The following is a 24,106-nucleotide window of genomic DNA, read 5'->3' as shown; positions in this document are numbered from 1 at the left end:
GGCACAGCATGGTGCCCAGCCACTGAACCAGACTCAGTACAGGAAATGGGGTTGGTTTTTACCAGTCAAACTATTTTTAAAGCTTTAATAATATAAACAAAATAGTGTTGGAGCTTTTTTTTTTTTGGTTACTTTTTTAAACACAGGCAAATAAGGAAAGCCAAGAGACTGAAGATCTTGCTGGTATCACTGTGTTTTCACATTGTGTTTTTTTTCCCATCCCTGAATATTGATATTCTCAGCTGGCAGTAACTGGGGTGTGCATCAATTCCTGCTCCCCAAAGCAGGGACACCAGGAGCATCTCTGCTGGATTATGCAGTGAGTAACAACCACCAGCAGAGCGCTGATACTGAAACTGCAGACTTGACACCAGGCAAACCACTGTGACTAAAGGCTCTAAAATGTAAAGTAAACTTTATTATCCTTGAACCACAAAATAGATTTCTTTGGTTGTACAAATTTCACTAGTTACAGTCTTGATGCGCTAATTTTCCCTCGGAGTCTCTTGGGAGAGAACGGGAAGAATCCAGAGCCTGGCACCAGGTACCGCACAGGGAAAGGAGAGAAGAATCACAAGTTAGTCACCAAAACCCAGCCAGGATTGTTTCCAAAACTGCTCTTGTTAAAAAGCAAATGCTAAAATTAGATTTAAAAAGGAAAAGCTCAAACTGCTGATGATGGAGGCAGCTGCAGCTGCAGCGTGAGATTATCAGAGTTCCCCTTCACAAGTCTGTAAAATCAAAACGTACAGAGTCAGTTAAAATGATCCGCTGGATTTTGGCATGAAAGGAGAGGCTCAACTAAAAAACTGCACCCAAAAAACTGCATCCAGCTCTTTCCTTCAGCAAATGTACAAGCAGATGTGCCTGTCAGTGCCCAGCCACTGTGAGGCTCAAGGTCCAACCCTGGTCTTACTGGGGAGTCGGAGAGCACCAATGGACAGGGACCGGGATTGTGCCGAGCTCGGACCTTCCTCACGGTGAGAGGCAGTGATAAAAAGAAAAGGGTTGTTTCCCCTCACTAGTGGCAGCAGAGGCTGATGGCAGAGTTGGGAGCAGCAGCTGTGACCTCCACATCTGCAGAGCTCACATGATTCAGAACCTGCTCACAGCCCTTGTTCCACGTGTGGAAACCAAGGCTCACACCCCCACTCATTTCTCATTTTCCTTTTTCCCTCTTGTGTGGGCAAACGTGCATTTTCCCTGTCCTCCATGGGAAGGGGCCTGAAGCCAATGAGCTGGCAAAGTGGAACTGTGTGGTTATTGCAAGGCACAGGCCAGCCCCATCCTGCTCCTGGTGCTCCCTGCCAGCCCACACCACACCAGGCACCCGTGACATCCCACCCCACCCGACAGCCAGCGTGGGCACTGTGGACTCCCCACCAGCATCTCCATGTGTAGGATCCTGTAACTCCCAACCTGACCCCAGCAACTCCACATTCTACCCATCCCCAGTTCCTGAACTCTATCCACTAAGGTACCTGCTGTCACACCTCCCACCTCTGCCCCCTGTCCTGCCCCCACTGCTGCCACACACCCCTACACCCCTGCTCTGGCTGTCAGCCCTGTCCCATTCCTGCCCCAGCTGACCAGTTCAGCCCCAGTGCCACAGGAGAGACTCCTCCACTCGTGTGCTCTGGAGTGGCTCCCGCCGTGGTGGCAAAGGGGGACGTGCCCACCTAGGGAGGGAGCTGTTCCAGCCCAGCACAAAGCCCCAGCAAGAGCAGTGTCCCACCAGGACAGAGGCAGGTGGCAGAGAGCTGGCTCGGTTTTCCTTGAGCACAGAGTGCCAGTGGCAGAGGGAGGCACTTTGCTGGAATTCTGGTGGGTTTTTCTCTTTTTTTTTCCTTCTTTTTGCCTCCAAGCTTCCCATTCCCAAACACTCCCAAAGGGAAGTGAGGTGACACAGTGCAGGAGCTGGGAGGAGATGCTTTTTGGCAAAAGACTGGAATAGGAGTAAAGGCAGGCTGGACCTTCCTCCTGATTCCCACCAGAGGAGAAGCTCTTTTTAACCACTACAAAACCCAAGCTGAGGCAGTAACAGCTGGAGCCCAACACACTCTCACACTCCTACATTCTCCCTGTCCTACTCTTCCCCACACAATATTTACAGGCTAAAAAGCTGCCCACTGTCCTGGCCACCCTTCCTCTCCATCTGCCAGCAGTCAGTCCAGTGTTGTCCCAGTTTTGGGATGTGCCCCAGTGCACTGTTGGGTGAGAGACGAGGGCGCTTCACAGCCCCAGAGGAGTCGGTTGGCCACAGAGCTCGCGGGGAGCTCAGTCCCATCCAGAGTCTGTAGGCAGGGGGGCAGCCTGCTGCTGTCCCTGGAGCTCCCAAAGGGCTGTGCCAGGCCAGTCCATTGCCAGGCTGTGCCAGGCCAGTCCACTGCCCAGGGTCACCTATGTGGGGACAGCGGTCTCCAGGCTGCGCCGGCTGTGCCGGAGCTTCCGCTTGCTGCTGTACAGGGCCATGTCCTCCAGGGCTGAGGGAGCTGCTGCTGAGGGATCCCCTGCTCCCAGTGCCTCCTCCTCCTCCTCCGGCTGCCCATCCTGCTCCCGGGGAACTGCAACGACAAGAGGTGTTCTGATCTGAAGACAGAGCCCTGGGTTAAGTCAGGGAGATCCTGAGAAGAAATCCTTCCCTGTGAGGTGGTGAGGCACAGGCTGCCAGGGGAGCTGTGGCTCACAGCAACCTGGTCTGATGGAAGGTGTCCCTGCTCAGGGCAGGGTGGGACTGGGCGGTCTGAAAAGTCCCTTCCCAGCCAAACCACGCTGTGATTCTGGCAGCACACTGGCACAGCTGGCACAGTTAATGCAGATGTCAAGGCTATCACAGGATGACAGAATGGTTTGTGTAGGAAAGAACCTTAAAGCTCATCCATCTCACCCCTGCCACAGGCAGGGACACCTTCCACTGTCCCAGGCTGCTCCAAGCCCTGTCCCACTTGGCCTGGAACACTTTCAGGGAGTGTTCCAGGGTATTCCCAGGTGCTGGATTTGGGACAGCACTGGTCTCAGTCACTCACAGTAACCCCCTGGTGACCCACAGCTCATGCAGGGAGCACTGTGGGTGCTGGGTAGGAAGAGCCATGGGTGAGAAGACACCTGCCTGTAACACCCCTGGTTCACTGAATGTGACTGAAGTGCCAAGCTGCATGGAACATCGAGTGTCCTGAAATGCTTCTGCTCTCCAGAGCAGGGATCCACCCTGGCCCGGGTCTGCAGGGGCTGAAGGGTCCCTCTGTCACAGAGCAGGAGGAGAGTCTGGGTCACAGGCTGGCCCAGCTGGCCCAGGAGGGCTTTAAACTCAGGGGCACCACACACCTGGTGTGCCTCAGGTGGTGAGGCTGCTGTGCCTCAGGTGATGGAATGGGAGGATCCAGACCCTTAGGGAAGGACAGGGGCAATGAGGTGAGGTCATGCCCTGTGTCATGCCCAGGTGGATGCAGGGAGCTGCTCTGAGCTGACCAGAGCTCACAGGTCAGGACTGCAGAGACAGGTGACACTCCTGACCAGGGACAGCTGACATCCTGAGGATGAACTACTGGAGGAAAGCACAGGCATTGCCACTGGTATGAATCCAGAGATTCCAGTTTTGTGTTGGCATTTTGGTGGGAAAGAGCCTGTGAAATGCAAGTCTGGAGAAAAACAGGATGGATGCACTACCTCGGAGTAGTGATGTGGCTAAAAAGGCTGCACAGGGATAAAAGAAAGCCACAGGAGGGCAGAGAGACTTAAATTAGAGCCACAAGAGGGCAGAGAGAACACGTGTGGTTCCTGAGTGTCAGAGCTGCAGAGTTCATTAGCCAACAGCAATGAGGGCAGGTGCAGGGTGGGGAGGCACCGTTCCTAAGGCTGCTGCTGCCAACAGCAGACAGCCCAGGTGTGCCAGGAGCACAGGGAAGAAGCAGCTCCTCACATCCCACAGGCAGGTTTCCAGTAACAGGAGCAGCACACAGTCAGCAGGGGAGTTTCTGCAGCCTGAGGGTTACAGGACTGGGAAGCAAAAGTCTCCAGGTGATCTGGACAAGTCATGCTACAGCAAAGGGAACACTGCTTGGTTCCACCCTGAAAATGCTGCTCTGCAGTTCAGTAACTCCATGGCTCATGGAAACCTTGGAATAAAGATTTTTAAATCCCTTTAAGAGATGATGACCACGAAGTCAGACCAGAGAATGGAAGGAACTGTTTCTGCATGGGCAAGAGCACATGGGTGTGCTGGGAGGAGTGAGATGCCAGCACTTTCCTGCGTTGGATTTCCTCAGAGTTCCTGATGTAATGGTTTGCTAGCACGAAGTTTCAGAATTGCCGTGAGTCAAAAAGCCATAATTCCATAATCCAGGACAATTCTGATTATGCTGGCTGGAATGCTGCACTGCCTGGGAGAGTGAGATGGGATGGGGGGCTCTGAAAAAGCCAGGAGAGCCTGGTCCCATGCCAGGAGAGCTGACTGGCATCATCACCTGCGTCCTTTCCAGATCACTGGGCAAAACCTGCTTCTTGTTTGTGTGCCTCACACACATCAGACATGATTTAAGCATTCCTTCAGGCCTGAGGGCTGGGTCTCCCAATGGACACCACATTTTCTTTCTGGCTTTCATCCCATCTGAGGGCCCCACAGAGCAGGGACAGGCAACAGTGAGCTCTGGATGCCCTGAGCAGCAGCTGCTCTTCCCCAGACCTTCCCTGAGCTCTCATCCCTGCACTGCCTGAACAAACAACCTCAAGAGAATAACCCAGAGCTTGGAGGAAGACGCTGAGGGATGAAGAACAGATCCTGTTCTCAGGAAAGTAAGTTTGTGTTGAGTCCTGCAGCAGAACCTCCTTCTGGAAACAGCTCAGCCACGGGTCAGCTGTCTGGGATGCAGCCTGGCCTCAGAGGAATTTGTCAAGATAAAAGGAACTGTTGTTTTTTTTCTTTTTTAATAAAGGGGTGAAACATGCAAAAAGGGTAGGAGCAAACCAGCACCAACTGTTAGAGGCAACAGGAGGCTACACAGCAGGCAGGCTCTGCCCAGCTCCACGGTGCTGCTGCAGGCCCTGGAAGCAGCTGGGTGAGGCTCAGCTGTGTGCTACAGGTGGGACAGGCAGACACAGCCCAGCTGGACAGCCCAGAGCTCCAGCTGCACACCTGCAACTCCTGCTGACTGAGGTGGCCACGGCCCACAGGTGCACCTTGGATGAATTTACCTGCACCATTCCCTGTTCCAGCAGAAGGGGCACCAGGCAGCCCCTGCATGAGGGACACCGTGCACCTGCAGCAGGTGACAGAGCCCAAAACCTCCCTGCCACACCCTACTGCCACTCCAGGACAAAACAAGACAACCAGGCATGCTTGCAACACAGCACACTGGGAAATTAGTCATCACTGAAAATGATGCAAATATGCAAATATCCTACCCAAAATGAACGTGGTGAGCGTGGAGTTGTCATTCTAGAACAGACAGAACATGGCATTGCTTCAAGCAGCAGAAGGTGAGGTGCTCAGGGGGGTTCCACAAGGCAGGGGAACCCTCCAGACCCAGAGCAGGGCACGAGCAGGACAGCCAGGACTGCCTGGGCTTACCTGAGTTACTCCGGTCATCCACGTATCTGAGGTCATCAGCTGCATCAGGGGACTGCAAGAGAAATGGGATCACTGACACCTGGAACAGCTGTGCCCAGGGGTGCCCACCCACCGAGGGGACACTGCCCAGAGGGGACACGGCCACAGAGGGGACTGGCAGGGACTGGCACTGACACAGAGGGGACACTGACACAGAGGGGACTGGCAGGGACTGGCACTGACACAGTGGGGACACTGCCCAGAGGGGACACTGCCACAGAGGGGACTGTCAGGGACTGGCACTGACACAGAGGGGACACTGCCACTGAGGGGACTGTCAGGGACTGGCACTGACACAGTGGGGACACTGCCCAGAGGGGACACTGCCACCGAGACTCCAGCAGGAATCCCTCGTGCCTGGGTCAGGCACCCCCTCCTGCCAGGCCCCACACTTCCTGGGTGCAGGAAGGAGAGGAAGAAACACAAAAGGCACAAAGTGTAGAGAAGAAAGAAAAAGGCTGTGAGCTGAAAGAGAGGAGATTTGTGTTGGAGATGAAAGAGAAATCCTTCCCTAGGAGGGGGGGCAGCCCTGCACAGGGTGCCCAGGGAGCTGTGGCTGCCCCTGGATCCCAAGGCAGGCTGGATGGGGCTGGGAGCACCTGGGGCAGGGGAAGGTGTCCCTGCCACGGCAGGGGTGGGATGGGATGGGATTTAAGGTCCCTTCCCACCCAAACCATCCCAGGATTCTGTGAACTACTGCACCCACAGACACTGCCAGAGGATTTGGAGGAGCAGCCTCCTTTGGAGGTACCTTAGCTGCATGCAGAGCCAGTGCTGTACCTGGGAAATCTGGGTGCTCTGGAGCTGCCACAGGGCTCGAGCAGCCAGTCCCCAACTGGCCTGGGACAGAGCTGGAGAGGGGCACGTCCCAAAGGAAGGCACCCCAGGAAAATGAGGAATCACCCCCAGGAGCAGAGCAACACCAGAAGGGACAGGTGTCAGTGAAGAACAAACACCAAATAAAGCAGAAGTGCCTGAGAATGCTCCCACTGCACTCTGCCACAGCCAGCCTGTCTGCAGGGACACCTTTGTGTCCCCACAGGGAGGTGAAGCCCAGTGTGGCAGTGCTTGCTGGCTCTCCACACACTGAATCTGCTTCATGGTCTGTATGCAGAACTAAAAAACACACCTCAACCCTTCAGACACAGGGAATCTGCTCAGTTCAGCTGTCACAAATGCCATCAGGGACTGACTGACCCAGGCAGTTACAGCTCCCAGCCCCACAAGATTGGTTCCAGTGGCCCCCAGAGCAGGAGGTCAGGATCACCTCCAGAGCTGGCAATCCAGGACAAAACAGCCCAAAACAGCCCATTTGAGGAAGGAGAAGCACCTCACCACGGCTTTCAGAACCAGGTGCTGACTCCACAGCTCACTGCCAGCAGAACCACAGCCTGAGAACAGGACCCCAGGCACGGCCCAGCTGCAAGTTCACATCTGCTCCAATCTGGCATTTGCCTGCCATCATTTCTGTCACTTTTTCTTCCCTTTTAGTTCTCATCTTTCACTTACAACTATTTCAGGAGCCATTCTGGTGAAGATGCAGATGTTTTGTATCTGCAAAGCTTTTGTCATTCATTTTAAAACCACCTGGACCAACCTTTTCCTAATTCCTCTTGGCTGGAGCCTCAGTTTTCAGCAGGACTGGTGTCCCTGCCCCTGCACAGGCAAGGCCTCTGCAGAGGGCTCCCCCAAACCCCTCAGCCTCAGCTCCTGAACCAAACCAAGGCCTGGGCTGTGCAGAGGTGGCTCAGCATGCAGTTTATACCTGGATTTCGTAAACAGGTTTGGAGGAAGGAATAGCAGCAAATTCCCGGTAGTCAAACTTCTTTTCAGACATTGACTAGAAGGGACAGCAGAAGGGAAGAAACAGAGAAGAGAGAGTGAGGGAGAGGAAGGGCTGGAGAGGCAGCAGCAAGCAGAGATCCCAGCAGAGGCAGAGGGACATGCTCAGGGAGAGGCAGCCGTGCCTGGACAGAGCTGGGACAGCCCTGGGACACTGCCCTGGAGCTCTGCTGGTGGCAGGAGGGGTTTGAGCCACAGAGGAAACATCACTGCTGCACTGAAATGCTACTGCACACCAGGGCAGGCAGGAAAGCTGGTTCTGGGGGAAGCTCATGGCAAGATTTCTGACAGCCAGAGCAGAGTCAGAATTCCAAGCCAGGGCTGTGTTATGGGGTGACCTGGCAGGACGAGGCTCCCTCTCTGCAGCTGCTCCCCTGCTGTCCCTGCTCTGTGGCACAGGTTCTTACAGTGCTGTGCAGCAGTGGCCATGGCTTTTACTCAGGGCTAGGAAAAGGAAAGTGCTGATTGCAGCTGCAGGTCTGCCTTGTCTCTTGGGGAAACACAGGGCAAAGTCCCTGAAGTGAAGTGAAAGGCTTTCTGAACCTAGGCAAAGGCTTTCAGAACTCAGGCAAAGGCTTTCTGAACTAGGGAAAAGCCTTCTGAACCTGGGAAAGGCTTTCTGAAGCAGGGAAAGGCCTTCTGAACTAGGGAAAAGCCTTCTGAACTAGGGAAAAGCCTTCTGAACTAGGGAAAAGCCTTCTGAACCTGGGGAAAGCCTTCTGAACCTGGGGAAAGGCTTTCTGGACCTGTTGGAAAACTTTCTGAACAAGGAGGTGAAGCACCACAGAAAGGATGGCATCATAAAATAGGGAACAGAGAGCAGATGTCCCCTGGGAGCTGCAATAAAGGGGGGTGCCTCTAGCCAGGAGTTTGGCCAAGTTCCATCCACAGACCCCCCACCCTTCCCTGCACCATGCAGCCAGGCCTGGCCCAAGGACCAAGTGGGGCCCACAGCTCCCAGCACAGCTGAGCAACCAGGAATGCCAAGATTTAGGAAAGGTGACAAAAGCAAGCAGGAGAAGACCATACCAGCCTTCCTGGGGAGGTGACGTTCCTGGGGCTGCAGTCTGCAGGAGGGGACAGAAGAGCACAGTTAGTGACAGTCTCCCCTGGCAGCTCCTTCAGCAGCATCAGAGTGGTGACAAGGGGGCTGAGGGCAGGCCCTGCCCCTGCCCTCCCAAACAACACCTCCACACTGCTTTTTCAGGAAGTCAGGATGCTGGCTGTGCTCCCTCCCTGCTCCCTGGGAGCTCGGCTCTGCCCCAGGTGCTGTCACATGCCCTGCAGCAGAGGCCCACCCCTGGGCTGTCCCACGTGCCCCCAAGGATCTCCAGCCGGGTGGAAGGAGGGAGCTGCTGCCCAGAGCTGTGCTGTGAGCAGGCTGAGCTCCAGGAGCCCTGCCTGTGTCCCCTGCTCTGTACCTTCCAGCAGGGTGGAAGGAGGGAATTGCCCCCCAGAAGGAGGGAACTGCCCCCAGAAGGAGGGAACTGCCCCCAGAAGGAGGGAACTGCCCCCCAGAAGGAGGGAACTGCCCCCCAGAAGGAGGGAACTCCCCCCCAAGAAGCAGGGCATCGCCCCCAGCCCTGTCTCCCCACTCTGTACCTTCCAGCCAGGAAGGAGGAGGGAATTGCCCCCAGAAGGAGTGAATTGCCCCCAGAAGCAGGGAACTCCCCCCAGAAGGAGAGAACTGCCCCCCAGAAGCAGGGAACTCCCCCCCAGAAGCAAGGAACTCCCCCCAGAAGGAAGGAACTCCCCCCCAGAAGGAGGGAACTCCCCCCAGAAGGAGGGAACTCCCCCCCAGAAGCAGGGAACTCCCCCCAGAAGGAGGGAACTCCCCCCCAGAGCAGGGAACTCCCCCCAGAAGCAGGGAACTCCCCCCAGAAGCAGGGAACTCCCCCCAGAAGCAGGGAACTGCCCCTAGAAGGAGGGAACTCCCCCCAGAAGCAGGGAACTCCCCCCCAGAAGGAGGGCATTGCCCCCAGAAGGAGGGAACTCCCCCCAGAAGGAGGGAACTCCCCCCCAGAAGCAGGGAATTGCCCCCAGAAGCAGGGAACTGCCCCCAGCCCTGTGTCCCCCTCTGTACCTTCCAGCGGCGTCGGTGACGGCGTGGGCGCGGGCGAGGGCGACTCTGCCAGCTGCTCCAGAGTGCTGCGCTTCTTCCCCTCCTTGGACTTGGCAATGACCATCTGGGCCTTGAGGGCATCCTGCTCCAGGGATTTCATCCTGCCAGGAACGGGTGGGGAGAAGCCGTCAGTGCTGCTGAGGGGACGGCGCCACCCGTGTGCGGCGGGGCAGGGACAGAGCCCTGGGCCAGCACAGCTGGTGGAACAAAGCCCCCCGGGGTCCCCGAGGCAGGCAGGGGGACAGCTGGGCTGGCTGCCATCCCAAAACACGCGTGGGACCACATGTGCCAAACACACAGAGCCTGAAGCTATGGATCAACACACTGAGAGGCTGCGGGCAGCCCGGAGTGCCACACAACAGGACGGTGACCTGAGCTGGGGACAAAACTGCAAGGATCACACGAGCAGGATCAGTCCTGGGGGCTTTTCCCTCCTCTGTGCTCAGTGTGCTGCACCTTAACCCTCCTCAGCCAGCAGGAGATCGTGGAAGGCCAGGCTGGATGGGGCCCTGAGCACCCTGCTGCAGTGGAAGGTGTCCCTTGGCAGGGGGTGAAACTGGGTGACCTCTAAGGTTCCTTCCAACCCCACTGGGACTGTGTGACACAGCTGTGAAACATCAGGGGTGTCTGTTCCTTCCTCCCCATCAGACAGCCCCAGCAGCCCCCCTGATCTCTGGCAGTGGACACAGGGCCCAGCCCACGTCCTCCTGCCCCAGGAGGCCCCAGAGGGGCACGGGGACACCGACAGGAGCATGCAGCTGTGGGGAGGGGCAGTGCACACCTGGATTGGCCTCCTGACCCCGGGGTTCTCGAGGTGTGGCTCTGCACTGGGCTGGCCACGGGAGCTGGCCTGGCCCCGGGAGCAGCAGCCCACTGCCGGGACTGGTACAGCCTCCTGGCCAGGTCCTGCTCGTACTGCTTAACACTGTCTTCAAGGGCTGAGCATCTGAGGAGCAGCAGCAGGAGCAACAGGAGGAGGAGGAGGAGGAGGAGGGAGAGGAAGAGATGATGGTGATGAACATTGCAGCAGACAAGAACAGGAAAAGAAAGAAACAGATACAGGAACGTACCCTGGGGAGGGGAAATACGGGTCTGACACGGGGCAGCCTGGGCTGGCTGGTCCCACATCTGATCCCACCCAACCCTGGCCACTGCTGAGGCAGCAGGAGCCCTGGGGCAGACTGGGACTGTGCCCAGGAACACCAGCCTCCATCAGTCCCTGCATCCAGGGCTGCCTTCCCTGCACTGGGAGGGACCGGGAACAGCTCCAGCCCCACGGGAAAGGCCATGGGGGATCAGAGGGTGTGAGCGTGGGCCAGGCTGGGGGCTGTGGGCACACCTGGGACAGCCCCTCAGCTACACTGACCACGTGCTCCCTGCACCTCAGCTGGACCATGGCAAAGGGGAACACAGTGGCCAAGCACAGGACACACCTTCTGTCCTGGGACACGTGCCAAAATGCTCATGGGCCTGGCTGGGCACCTGCCCCAGGGTGTGCACCACAGCCTCTGAACCTCCCTCCTCCCACAGGACACAGGGAATGGCTTCCCACTGCCAGGGGCAGGGTTAGATGGGATATCCAGAAAAAATCCTTCCTAATGAGGGTGGTGACAGTGCCCAGAGCAGCTGTGGCTGCCCCTGGATCCCTGGCAGTGCCCAAGGATGGGGCTTGGAGCACCCTGGGATGGAGGAAGGTGTCCCTGCCACGGCAGGGGTGGAACCAGACAAGCCCTAAGGTCCCTTCCACCCCACACTGTTCCATGATTCCTTGACTCTGTGCCAGGGGCTGTGTGAGCCCAGAACCTGCGTGTTAGGTGGGTGTCTGTGTGTCTGCACAGAGCAGGGGGTGCTGGGGAAGGGGGCATCACACATCCTGGCAGGTCTGATGGCACAGGGAGAGCAAGGAAAGCCCAAGGAGGGGCAAACTGAGGGGTCATGAGCGACAGCACAGAGCAGAGAACTGGAAAGAAGCAGAAGACAGGAGATCAGAAAGGGAGGAACAAACCCAGTGGGTTGGTGGGGCTGAGCCCCCCGAGTGGGGCAGTGCAGAACTTCCCCTGCAGCACGGGGGCCTCTGCAGACAGGACCAGACCACAGCATGTGCCCATTCCAGAGCTGGAAAAGGGGTCCTGAGAGCACTGACCCTCCTGGGGATCTGTGGCAGCAGGGAACAGCCCCTCCTTGTCTCACAGAAAAGAGCATTCAGTGCCTGACTGATTCCTGCCCAGAGCACAGCCAGGCCCTTCTTTCTCCAGGACCTGCACAGAAAGCTGGGCCTTGGCACTGGAAGCAAAGTGGGGCTGAAGCCCTGGTCTGCCACAGTCAAACCCAGCAGGGCTGGATCTGACAGCTCAGGCAGCTGAAGCCCTGGTCTGCCACAGTTAAACCCAGCAGGGCTGGATCTGACAGCTCAGGCAGCTTCTCCTTGACAGGCACTCCCTCCTCAGGAAGGGTCTTCTTTTGCCAGCCTCATTTTCCATGGACAGAACACAATGAAAAGAGTGAAGGTTTGGGATGAGAGATCTCTCTTGTGCCCACAGTGGACAAACCCCTGGTGCTCCACACTCACTAACCCTCCTGAAGTGTCATGTGAAACTTTACTGTGCCCTGAGCAGCTCTAGCCACATCCCACCTGGCCCAAGACCATGGGCAGACAAACAGCAACATTACAGGAGCAAATCACATCACCACATCACCTAACAGCACCCTCTCTCCTCCCAGCATCTTCAGGTTTACCTGCTGGCAACACCAAGCTCCTGGAGGAGCAGAGTGCCCAGACAGGAGCTGCACAGCTGGGACAGCAGCACGGGCTCTGCTCCCCAAAGTCTGCATGGGCAACATCCTGCTTCTCCTTCTGACACCCACCTCAAACAAAGCTTCTACCACAGCATTCCCTGGACTCAGTCATGCCTGGGCATGAACCAGAGCTGACAGACCTCAGAGAGCCCTCCCCACGAGTGAGGAATGAAGGGGAGGTGGGGGCACCAGGGAGTGACCCCTGCATGTCTCCTGGGAAGGGATGGCAGAGTGGGCAGTGCCCCTCCCCCAGCGCAGGGATGGGCACTCCAGGAGAGGCTGGCAGGAGGTCCAAGGACCAAGAGTGGGTCTGTGCAGGATGGGTGACACTGGTGCTTGCACAGTGCCACACTGAGAGCTGCTTTTGGCAGAATTTCACACTGACAGCTCCTCCTGAGACACAGATGTGATTCCAGCCCTCTCCAAGCACCTGCAGCACAAGGAGCTTGGTGGTCTCTTCAACCTCATAAGGAAGGATATTGCAGAGCAAGGCAGTCCCTAAAGAGGCTCCAAGACAGCTGGAGGGAGACTTTGGACAAAGACCTGAAGTGCCAGGACAAGGGGGAATGGCTTCCCACTGCCAGAGGGCAGGGTTAGAGGGGATCTTGGAAAATCCTTTCCTGGGAGGCCCTGGCACTGGGTGCCCAGAGCAGCTGTGGCTGCCCCTGGATCCCTGGCAGTGCCCAAGGCCAGGCTGGGCAGGGCTTGGAGCAGCCTGGGACAGTGGAAGGTGTCCCTGCCATGGGGTGGGATGGATGGCCTTGATGGTCCTTGTCCCCTGAACCACCCTGGGATTCTCTGAAAACCAATCTCAGAGAAAATGTGCTCAAAGCCCCAGAACATTGGTCCAGCTCTCAGTGAGGATCTGCTTTGCAGTTCTCCACTCTCGGAGCCTCCCTGGGAGCAACAGCCCCGGGATCACCCATGTCGAGCACCAGCACTGGAACTGCTCCCAGTGATCCCTCCAGTCTTTTCTAAAACCCTGCTCTCTCCAGGCCTCATCCAAACCCCAAAAGGGACAGCTCAGACTGTCCTTTGAATGTCTCCTACAGAAATACCAGGAGAAGAAACACCATCAAGAGGAGCAGCCTGAATTCCTGGAAGGAATTCTATGATGCAGTAAATGTCTGGACTAGCTTCAAGTCTTAAGTTCTGGATTAGGAAGTTCTCTCTTTTCCAGAACAACTTGTAGTCACTCTTTCATGGCTGATGTGGGTAAGAATGGGAATGGCCAGATCCTGTCATTTCTGGCTGCAGCAGGATTTCCAGCCCAGCAATACTGGAATTCCATTTTTCCTTTCAGATGTGTGACCTTGCAGCTTCAGTGACATCATTCCAAAAGGGTTACAGATAAGGTGGGAAGGTGTGTGAGGGAAGGACACAGCCACCACAGCACTCAGCTGGGCTCCCTGTGTCCAGGGCTGGGCAGGCACCGGGGGAATCTGGAGCCCTGCCCTGTGCTGACAGAAGGGGACAGGCTCAGCCAGGCCACCAGTGCTGGGCACTGCTTGAACAGATCCTGCACAGCCTCCCTCAACATCTGCCCTTGAAAGGATCCCCACTCCCTGGTTTTATCCCTTTAGGAACTGTCCTGCTGTGTGAAAGGATCCCCATCCCCTGGTTCTATCCCTTTAGGAGCTGCCCTGCTGTGTGAAAGGATCCCCATCCCCTGGTTTTATCCCTTTAGGAGCTGCCCTGCTGTGTGAAAGGATCCCCATCCCCTGGTTCTATCCCTTTAGGAGCTGCCCTGCTGTGTGAAAGGATCCCCATCCCCTGGTTCTATCCCTTTAGGAGCTGCCCTGCTGTGTGAAAGGATCCCCACTCCCTGGTTTTATCCCTTTAGGAGCTGCCCTGCTGTGTGAAAGGATCCCCATCCCCTGGTTCCTCCCCATTAGCCCCCACCCACAGGAGCTGCCCTGCTCCATCCCGGGAGGGCAGGGAAGCCCAGGCTCACCGTGCTGCCCTCCACATGGCCCGTTTCTCCGCCTCCAGGGCCCGGCGTTCGGCGGGGGACAGCTCCTTGTCCTGCTGGGCCAGCAGCTCGGGGCTCTGCATCCGCAGGCGCTCCTGGTGCCGCCGCTCCGCCTTGGCCGTGCGCACGGGAGCGCCGGGGTCCGCGGGGCTCAGCCTGGGGGGCAGAGAGGGCACGGGGGGCTGGGGGCTGCAGGGCTCACCGGCGGGCAGGGGCAGCTGGGGCCACCTGCCCGGGGCCCCTGGGAGCTCTGCTCGCCTGCCCGGTGCCTCTGGGAGCTCTGCTCACCTGCCCCGTGCCCATGGCAGCTCTGCTCACCTGCCCCGTGCCCCTGGGAGCTCTGCTCACCTGCCCCGTGCCCATGGCAGCTCTGCTCACCTGCCCCGTGCCCCTGGGAGCTCTGCTCACCTGCCCCGTGCCCCTGGGAGCTCTGCTCACCTGCCCTGTGCCCCTGGGAGCTCTGCTCACCTGCCCGGTGCCCCTGGGAGCTCTGCTCACCTGCCCCGTGCCCATGGCAGCTCTGCTCACCTGCCCCGTGCCCATGGCAGCTCTGCTCACCTGCCCCGTGCCCCTGGGAGCTCTGCTCACCTGCCCCGTGCCCATGGCAGCTCTGCTCACCTGCCCCGTGCCCATGGCAGCTCTGCTCACCTGCCCGGTGCCCATGGCAGCTCTGCTCACCTGCCCCGTGCCCCTGGCACCTCTGCTCACCTGGCCCGTGCCCCTGGGAGCTCTGCTCACCTGCCCCGTGCCCCTGGCAGCTCTGCTCACCTGCCCCGTGCCCATGGCAGCTCTGCTCACCTGCCCCGTGCCCATGGCAGCTCTGCTCACCTGCCCCGTGCCCCTGGCAGCTCTGCTCACCTGCCCCGTGCCCCTGGGAGCTCTGCTCACCTGCCCCGTGCCCCATGGCAGCTCTGCTCACCTGCCCCGTGCCCATGGCAGCTCTGCTCACCTGCCCCGTGCCCATGGCAGCTCTGCTCACCTGCCCAGTGCCCATGGCAGCTCTGCTCACCTGCCCCGTGCCCATGGCAGCTCTGCTCACCTGCCCGGTGCCCATGGCAGCTCTGCTCACCTGCCCTGTGCCCCTGGGAGCTCTGCTCACCTGCCCTGTGCCCCTGGGAGCTCTGCTCACCTGCCCTGTGCCCATGGCACGGGCTGCTGTGGATGGGGAGGACACAGGACACAGGAAAGCTCCTCTTAAGAAGTTTCTGGCTGGACAGGGCTTGGACTGTCCTTGCAGCAATCCCCAGAGGGCAGCGGGTTGAAACCAGAGGTCTTGCAGGTCCCTCCAACCCAGCCCATGCTGGGCTCTATGAAGTTGATTCTGCTCAGTTCCCCTCCTCCCCCAGATCCTTCCTTTGCAGCCCCTGCCCCACTCACCCTGACATGGAGTTGGTTCTGTGCTCAGGCTTGATCCCCTCCTCCAGGGAATTCCTCTGGGAGCTGTTGCTCTCACTGAGCTCCAAGGGCCTGGAAAAAACCCCTGTGAGCTGCAGCACCACGGGCTGCACAGCCAGCCAAGGGTGGCACAGCTCCACCCCAGGAACAAAACAGCTGCTCCAGGGTGAGGTCAGAGCCCTCCTCACCTCTGCTGTGAGCACTCCTGTGGGGAGCTCCTTAACAGCCACATGAATGTCAGAGCTCATTTCCTGCAGCTGCACGTCCCCCAGCCACACACACACACACACACAAAAGCTCTTCCTCAGTTTTTCTAATAAAAATACTTGTTGGGCTTTCCTTTCCTCCTTCCCTTCAGTCCCGGGAACCAGGGCCTCACACTTGGCTTTGTCAGATGTGGCACAAAGGGATTTCAAACAGAGGAGCCCAAGAAAGATTCCCTTTGGAAACACTTGTCCCCTGATCCTGATTTTGTACCTTCATTAACAGATTATTTTGATTTTCATAAGTTGTTACACGAGATGGGCTATGGAGCTGCTCTGAGGGCTGCAACCTGGCTGGGAGAGCTGGGGGTGTACAGTTATAGTGACACTCAGCTCCCATTTTTGCTATTTTAACTGAATTTCAGCTTCTCTTCCAGCATGAGGAAGATTATTTCTTTATGAAGAAACACAGTCTCTTCCACTGCCTCCCCTGCATTCAAGCATAAATAATAAGCAACTGAAAGTCATCTGATGGATCCAGGCTTCCTGTTCCTCAGCATCCCAGGTTTCAGGATGAGAACAGGAGGGATCAGTGGGGCTTCCCAGAGAACCAAGGAGCTGTGTGAGACTGCCTTCCTCCTTGGAGCTGCCTCAGCTCAGAGGGGCAGGGGAAGTCTCAGGGCATCATGAAGTGAGAAGCTCCTCCACTGAGACTGGGCAGAAACAACAGGGAGAAATGAGACTGCACGTGCCAGGGTGTGTTCTGCCACTGTGACTGAGAAGTGCTTGTGGAGAGGAGGCTGCCTGTCCCAGAGACCTCAAAGGCAGATACAGAGAACTTCAGCTTTACTCCAGTGCATTCTGAATTTATCTGGAGCCTTTGAGAACCCTGTTCTCATTCCTCTGTTCTATGCCCAAGAATTAGGAAAAAACCATCAAGGTAACCTGGAGGCCAGGTCCCAGAGAATGGGGAAACAAAAGCCTAAAAAAACCCCAAATCTGTTTTAGCATCACTTTATCATTCAGCTTGTCTTGAAGCATCGTTTCTAAAAATCAACCTCTCCACACCCCGGGGCACAGCTGAAGGAGCTGCTCCCTGGAAAGAGTGAGAAGTAAAACTTGGCCTTTTCTGTGCTGAAGAAGAGATCTCAGCCAGCCCTGTCCCCTGAGAGCTCCTGGGACACTCTGCCCCGCGGGAGGTGCAGGGCTGCCTGCCCAGGCTGCTGTCTTACCGAGCTGCTGGAGCCTGGCTGCTCCTTCCATTCAGCCTCTCCACCTTGTACTCCACGCCCTCGATGATGACGCTGGACTGCACGGCCTCGGGCACCTGCCTCCCCTCCTCCTCCTCCTCAGCCTCCTCCTCCAGCAGAAGGGCTCGCTGCTGCTGCAGCTTGCGGGCTGCAGGGAGACAGAGGCAGCTCAGACCAGAGAGCACTGGCTGAACCCCAGGATGGGACTGTGGGGGGTCCTGGCACTGAACCCAAGGGATGGGACTGTGGGGGATCCTGGCACTGAACCCAAGGGATGGGACTGTGGGGGGTCCTGGCACTGAACCAGGATGGGACTGTGGGGGATCCTGGCACTGAACCAGGATGGGACTGTGGGGGGATCCTGGCACTGAACCAGGATGGGACTGTGGGGGATCCTGGCACTGAACCAGGATGGGACTGTGGGGGATCCTGGCACTGAACCAGGATGGGACTGTGGGGGATCCTGGCACTGACCCCAAGGGATGGGACTGTGGGGGGTCCTGGCACTGAACCCAAGGGATGGGACTGTGGGGGATCCTGGCACTGAACCAGGATGGGACTGTGGGGGATCCTGGCACTGAACCAGGATGGGACTGTGGGGGATCCTGGCACTGACCCCAAGGGATGGGACTGTGGGGGGTCCTGGCACTGAACCAGGATGGGACTGTGGGGGGATCCTGGCACTGAACCCCCAGGATGGGACTGTGGGGGGATCCTGGCACTGAACCCAAGGGATGGGACTGTGGGGGGTCCTGGCACTGAACCAGGATGGGACTGTGGGGGATCCTGGCACTGAACCAGGATGGGACTGTGGGGGGTCCTGGCACTGAACCCCCAGGCTGGGACTGTGGGGGGTCCTGGCACTGAACCCCCAGGATGGGACTGTGGGGGATCCTGGCACTGAACCCCCAGGATGGGACTGTGGGGGATCCTGGCACTGAACCAGGATGGGACTGTGGGGGGATCCTGGCACTGAACCAGGATGGGACTGTGGGGGATCCTGGCACTGAACCCCAGGATGGGACTGTGGGGGATCCTGGCACTGAACCCCCAGGATGGGACTGTGGGGGATCCTGGCACTGAACCAGGATGGGACTGTGGGGGGTCCTGGCACTGAACCCCCAGGCTGGGACTGTGGGGGGTCCTGGCACTGAACCCAAGGGATGGGACTGTGGGGGAATCCTGGCACTGAATCAGGATGGGACTGTGGGGGATCCTGGCACTGACCCCAAGGGATGGGACTGTGGGGGATCCTGGCACTGAACCCAAGGGATGGGACTGTGGGGGATCCTGGCACTGAACCAGGATGGGACTGTGGGGGGTCCTGGCACTGAACCCAAGGGATGGGACTGTGGGGGGTCCTGGCACTGAACCCCCAGGATGGGACTGTGGGGGGTCCTGGCACTGAACCAGGATGGGACTGTGGGGGGATCCTGGCACTGAACCCCCAGGATGGGACTGTGGGGGATCCTGGCACTGAACCCAAGGGATGGGACTGTGGGGGATCCTGGCACTGAATCCCCAGGATGGGACTGTGGGGGGATCCTGGCACTGAACCCCCAGGATGGGACTGTGGGGGATCCTGGCACTGAACCCAAGGGATGGGACTGTGGGGGGTCCTGGCACTGAACCAGGATGGGACTGTGGGGGATCCTGGCACTGAACCAGGATGGGACTGTGGGGGGATCCTGGCACTGAACCCAAGGGATGGGACTGTGGGGGGATCCTGGCACTGAACCCAAGGGATGGGACTGTGGGGGGATCCTGGCACTGAACCCAAGGGATGGGACTGTGGGGGATCCTGGCACTGAACCCCCAGGATGGGACTGTGGGGGGTCCTGGCACTGAACCCCCAGGATGGGACTGTGGGGGATCCTGGCACTGAACCCCCAGGATGGGACTGTGGGGGGTCCTGGCACTGAACCAGGATGGGACTGTGGGGGATCCTGGCACTGAACCCCCAGGATGGGACTGTGGGGGGATCCTGGCACTGACCCCAAGGGATGGGACTGTGGGGGGATCCTGGCACTGAACCAGGATGGGACTGTGGGGCATCCTGGCACTGAACCCAAGGGATGGGACTGTGGGGGGTCCTGGCACTGAACCCCCAGGATGGGACTGTGGGGGGTCCTGGCACTGAACCCCCAGGCTGGGACTGTGGGGGGTCCTGGCACTGACCCCAAGGGATGGGACTGTGGGGGATCCTGGCACTGAACCCCCAGGATGGGACTGTGGGGGGATCCTGGCACTGAACCCCCAGGATGGGACTGTGGGGGGTCCTGGCACTGAACCCAAGGGATGGGACTGTGGGGGATCCTGGCACTGAACCAGGATGGGACTGTGGGGGATCCTGGCACTGAACCCCCAGGATGGGACTCTGGGGGGGTCCTGGCACTGAACCAGGATGGGACTGTGGGGGGTCCTGGCACTGAACCCAAGGGATGGGACTGTGGGGGATCCTGGCACTGAACCCCCAGGATGGGACTGTGGGGGGTCCTGGCACTGAACCCCCAGGATGGGACTGTGGGGGATCCTGGCACTGAACCCCCAGGATGGGACTGGGGGGGATCCTGGCACTGACCCCAAGGGATGGGACTGTGGGGGATCCTGGCACTGAACCCCCAGGATGGGACTGGGGGGGATCCTGGCACTGAACCCAAGGGATGGGACTGTGGGGGATCCTGGCACTGAACCAGGATGGGACTGTGGGGGGTCCTGGCACTGAACCCCCAGGATGGGACTGTGGGGGGTCCTGGCACTGACCCCAAGGGATGGGACTGTGGGGGTCCTGGAACTGAACCCCCAGGATGGGACTGTGGGGGATCCTGGCACTGAACCCAAGGGATGGGACTGTGGGGGGTCCTGGCACTGAACCCCCAGGATGGGACTGTGGGGGGTCCTGGCACTGAACCCCCAGGAGATTCAGTCCTGACACTGAACCCCCAGGCTGGGACCTCTGGCAGGTCCTTCTCATCCCTGCAGGTCTGGGCTGGTTTCAGGCCATCCCCTCCCCTGAACACCTTTGTTCCCCTCCCTTCCACCAATGATGAAACAAACTCTGCATCGTTTCCTCAGCCCCCCTTCCTTATCCAGCAGACTTCCATCCCTGGACACCCAGGGCAGATTTCCCAGGGCTCTCCTGCTCACACTGGAAATTGGGCACAGCCTCTCCTGCCCTTTTCCCAGAGGGAAGGAAGAGCCCTGGCAGTCTGCACCTTCCCCCTGGCCTCCTGCAGGAGCCAAGGCCTGGGTGCTGGTGCTGGCCCCACGCGTGGGGACAGCTCTGCAGGTGAGACACACGTCACCAGAGGGTCAGGGACAGCTCTGCAGGTGAGCAAACATGTCACCAGAGGGTCAGGGACAGCTCTGCAGGTGAGACACACGTCACCAGAGGGTCAGGGACAGCTCTGCAGGTGAGACACATGTCACCAGAGGGTCAGGGACAGCTCTGCAGTGAGACACATGTCACCAGAGGGTCAGGGACAGCTCTGCAGGTGAGACACATGTCACCAGAGGGTCAGGGACAGCTCTGCAGGTGAGACACACGTCACCAGAGGGTCAGGGACAGCTCTGCAGGTGAGACACACGTCACCAGAGGGTCAGGGACAGCTCTGCAGGTGAGACACACGTCACCAGAGGGTCAGGGACAGCTCTGCAGGTGAGACACACGTCACCAGAGGGTCAGGGACAGCTCTGCAGTGAGACACTCGTCACCAGAGGGTCAGGGACAGAGGGGACAGGAGCAGGCAGCTCTGTGGGGCAGGTGTCCTGCAGGTCACCCAGGGGTGTTCCTCAGGGCTCAGGCCAGCTCTGGGCAAGACTTTCACTAATAATTTTATCTGCATTCTGCAGGAGCTGAATGCAGCAGGAACACTCTGCTGCTGATGCCAAACTGGGGGCTGCTGGTGACTCTCTCAAGGACCATGAAGCCTTTCAGGAGGGTCCAGACAGGCAGGAGCACTGGGCAACCATTACTGGCATGAAACTGAAGCAGAGCAAACGCCAGGTGCAGCTGTGCTCTGGAGAGGAGTGGCTGCAGTAAAAATGCTTTTTCCCACTTCACACTGCTCCTTATCACGTCCTGAAGCAACTATGGGTTGGAGTCAATGATCTCTGAGGTCTCTTCCAACCAAGTCATTCTGTGAATTCTGTGAACTCTCAAACAAGAGGAAATGACATCAAAAAGGAGAGCAGCAGTGTAGCTCCTGGTGCAACCCTGGAGCAGCACAGGGAGCTCTGAGCTCTGCTGCCAGTCCTGTGTGAGGGTGCCACTCACCTGCAGCTGGCACAGCCACTGTGTGCAGGGGCTTTACAAATGTCCCTGAAGTGTTTACTGCCAGCTGCAGGCACAGCCCAGAGCAGGGACCCTGGAGTGCTCTGGGGGCTGAAGCCCCTCTGCCCTGCAGGGAAAGCTCTGTGAGAGCTGAACTGCTCAGCCTGGAGAGGAGAAGGCTGCAGGCAGAACTACCCAGAGGGGCTCCAGGGAACTGCAGAGGGGCTCTGGACACGGGGCTGGAGGGTGGATGGCTTCAGGGATGGGTGGGATTTGGGCAGGAACCCTGCCCAAGGAAGGAGAGGCATGGCTCACCCAGAGCAGCTGTGGCTGCCCCAGCCCTGGAAGTGTTCCAGGCCAGACTGGATGGGTTTTGGAGCCACTGGTCTGAGGCAAGGTGTCCTTGCCCATGGCAGGGATGGCACTGCCTGGTTACAAGTCCCTCCAACCCAAACCATTCTGTGATTCCATGATACAGGACACCTGAAACTACAGCACTTCACCAGTATCAGTTCAGCATCCACAGAATTCTTCAGCATTTACTTCAAATCATTCCCAGGCCTTACAATAAGCACCCAGGGACTTCTGGAAGTGCTGCATTTCCACAGGAAACGAATCACTTAGCAGGACAAACCCTCTGTGCACACATTCCTACGTACCCTCCTCCTCTTTCATTTTCTTCAGGTCGTCCTCCCCCACCAAGGACACGCGCTTGGGAGGCTTGTCCAGGTGCTGCTGCTTCACCTCGATCTCAAAATACTTCTGCCTCTCACGGAAGGACCTCTGCTCAGGGCTGTGCTGTCCCCCGGGGCTGTGTGCGGCCACCTGCAAGAGCCACAGTGCTGCCCATGGGCCACCCAGGCACACGGGCCACCCAGGCACAGCAGAGCCCACCCAGACACAGCAGAGCCCACCCAGGCACAGCGCTGCCCACCCAGGCACAGCAGAGCCCACCCAGGCACAGCAGTGCCCACCCAGGCACAGCAGAGCCCACCCAGCCCCACCACTGCCCACCCAGGCACAGCAGAGCCCACCCAGGCACAGCAGTGCCCACCCAGGCACAGCGCTGCCCACCCAGGCACAGCAGAGCCCACCCAGGCACAGCAGAGCCCACCCAGGCACAGCGCTGCCCACCCAGGCACAGCAGAGCCCACCCAGGCACAGCAGAGCCCACCCAGGCACGGCAGTGCCCACCCAGGCACAGCAGAGCCCACCCAGGCACAGCGCTGCCCACCCAGGCACGGCAGTGCCCACCCAGGCACAGCAGTGCCCACCCAGCCCCACCACTGCCCACCCAGGTATGGCACTGCCCACCCAGGCACAGCAGTGCCCACCCAGGCACAGCAGAGCCCACCCAGCCCCACCACTGCCCACCCAGGCACGGCGCTGCCCACCCAGGCACAGCAGAGCCCACCCAGGCACAGCAGAGCCCACCCAGGCACAGCAGAGCCCACCCAGGCACGGCAGAGCCCACCCAGGAACAGCAGTGCCCACCCAGGCACGGCAGTGCCCACCCAGGCACAGCAGAGCCCACCCAGGCACGGCACTGCCCACCCAGGCACGGCACTGCCCACCCAGGCACAGCAGAGCCCACCCAGGCACGGCGCTGCCCACCCAGGCACAGCAGAGCCCACCCAGCCCCACCACTGCCCACCCAGGCACAGCAGTGCCCAAGGGCACCCTCCCCATGCCATTCCATCCCTTGCTGTGCCAGCTGCCCCATCCTCTCCTCCTCCTCCTCGCCCCAGCCCTCCCACACCATGACCCCACGTCCCCACCCACACCCCCATGACTCCCACCCTTCCCAGCCCCAGCACTCACCTCCAAGGCCAGTTTGGTGTTTTCTGTGCTGCTCTGACCAGACAATTCCTAAGGACAGAGAGAAACAAGCATGTTCTAAAAGGAAACTTTCCAGCCGTGTGCCCCAAGGCCAGACAGCTGACACAGGTGCCCAAACTGTCCCAGAATTCACACAGATGTAACAAGGCTTAGCAATGGTCAGGAATGAGGATTTATCTTAAACTGGGGGTTAAACAGAACCAGGTGTGACAACTCCTGAAAGGCAGAAACAGAAAGTCAGGGGAAACAGGCCCCAGACAGGAGGAGGGGCTGAGCTAGGGCTGCAGGGGTTCACAGGAGCTGGGAGGAGCTCACTCACACTTTGCTTACATCAAAGACAAAACCACCCAAAATTTATTTAAAGAAGCAGAGATGCCATCAGAAAAACGAAATCTGTATTTACTGGGATGCAGAACAGAATATTGGATGAACAGAACTACAGGGGGAGGAAACTGATCCACAAAATCCATCTGTTAACCAGGAATCCATGGGGCAAACTGAGAACTGCAAACTTGTTAGAGAAAAGAGGGAAGTTTTACCATTAGACAAACTGAAACGACCCACAAAAAGAGAGCAAGGAGATGATCTCTGGCTCTATCCAAACACTCCAAAAACTAATCCAGAATTCAAAACTTGAGTGGATCTGCCCGAGCAACCTCCTACAACTCTGGAGATGTTTGACCAATACTCTTAGGCCCGTGGTGGGGTTCCTGGGGGTGTTCTGAGCAGGACCTGATCATCCTTGTGGGTCCCTTCCAACTCAGGACATCCCAGGATTCCAGGATTCTAGCACCCAAGGCTGCCCTGTT

At 58.5% G+C, this 24,106-nt stretch overlaps 1 protein-coding gene across 18 annotated transcripts in view; it reads right to left on the bottom strand.

Annotated features, from left to right (window-relative positions):
- Nucleotides 1-398: 398 nt before the first annotated feature.
- Nucleotides 399-24,106, bottom strand: part of SCRIB (scribble planar cell polarity protein) — a 120,087-nt gene continuing 96,379 nt past the window's right edge. For 17 of the 18 annotated variants that reach the window (XM_059869171.1, XM_059869239.1, XM_059869289.1 and 14 more), the window contains 10 exons: nucleotides 23,280-23,327; nucleotides 22,118-22,283; nucleotides 17,168-17,333; nucleotides 15,715-15,804; nucleotides 14,320-14,493; nucleotides 9,531-9,670; nucleotides 8,477-8,514; nucleotides 7,371-7,445; nucleotides 5,567-5,618; nucleotides 399-2,564 (listed from right to left, as the gene is read on the bottom strand). In XM_059869171.1, coding sequence (XP_059725154.1) covers nucleotides 2,401-2,564; nucleotides 5,567-5,618; nucleotides 7,371-7,445; nucleotides 8,477-8,514; nucleotides 9,531-9,670; nucleotides 14,320-14,493; nucleotides 15,715-15,804; nucleotides 17,168-17,333; nucleotides 22,118-22,283; nucleotides 23,280-23,327 — 1,113 coding nt within the window. In that variant the 3' untranslated portion in view covers nucleotides 399-2,400. The remainder of the gene's footprint in view (nucleotides 2,565-5,566; nucleotides 5,619-7,370; nucleotides 7,446-8,476; nucleotides 8,515-9,530; nucleotides 9,671-14,319; nucleotides 14,494-15,714; nucleotides 15,805-17,167; nucleotides 17,334-22,117; nucleotides 22,284-23,279; nucleotides 23,328-24,106) is intronic. The other variant, XM_059869217.1, reaches the window with a different exon arrangement.

The sequence above is a fragment of the Haemorhous mexicanus genome, chromosome 1 (assembly GCF_027477595.1).
Source record: "Haemorhous mexicanus isolate bHaeMex1 chromosome 1, bHaeMex1.pri, whole genome shotgun sequence".
Taxonomy (NCBI): Eukaryota; Metazoa; Chordata; class Aves; order Passeriformes; family Fringillidae; genus Haemorhous; species Haemorhous mexicanus.
Note: the sequence above shows the minus strand (reverse complement) of the source record. Positions and strands in the feature narration are given on the sequence as shown.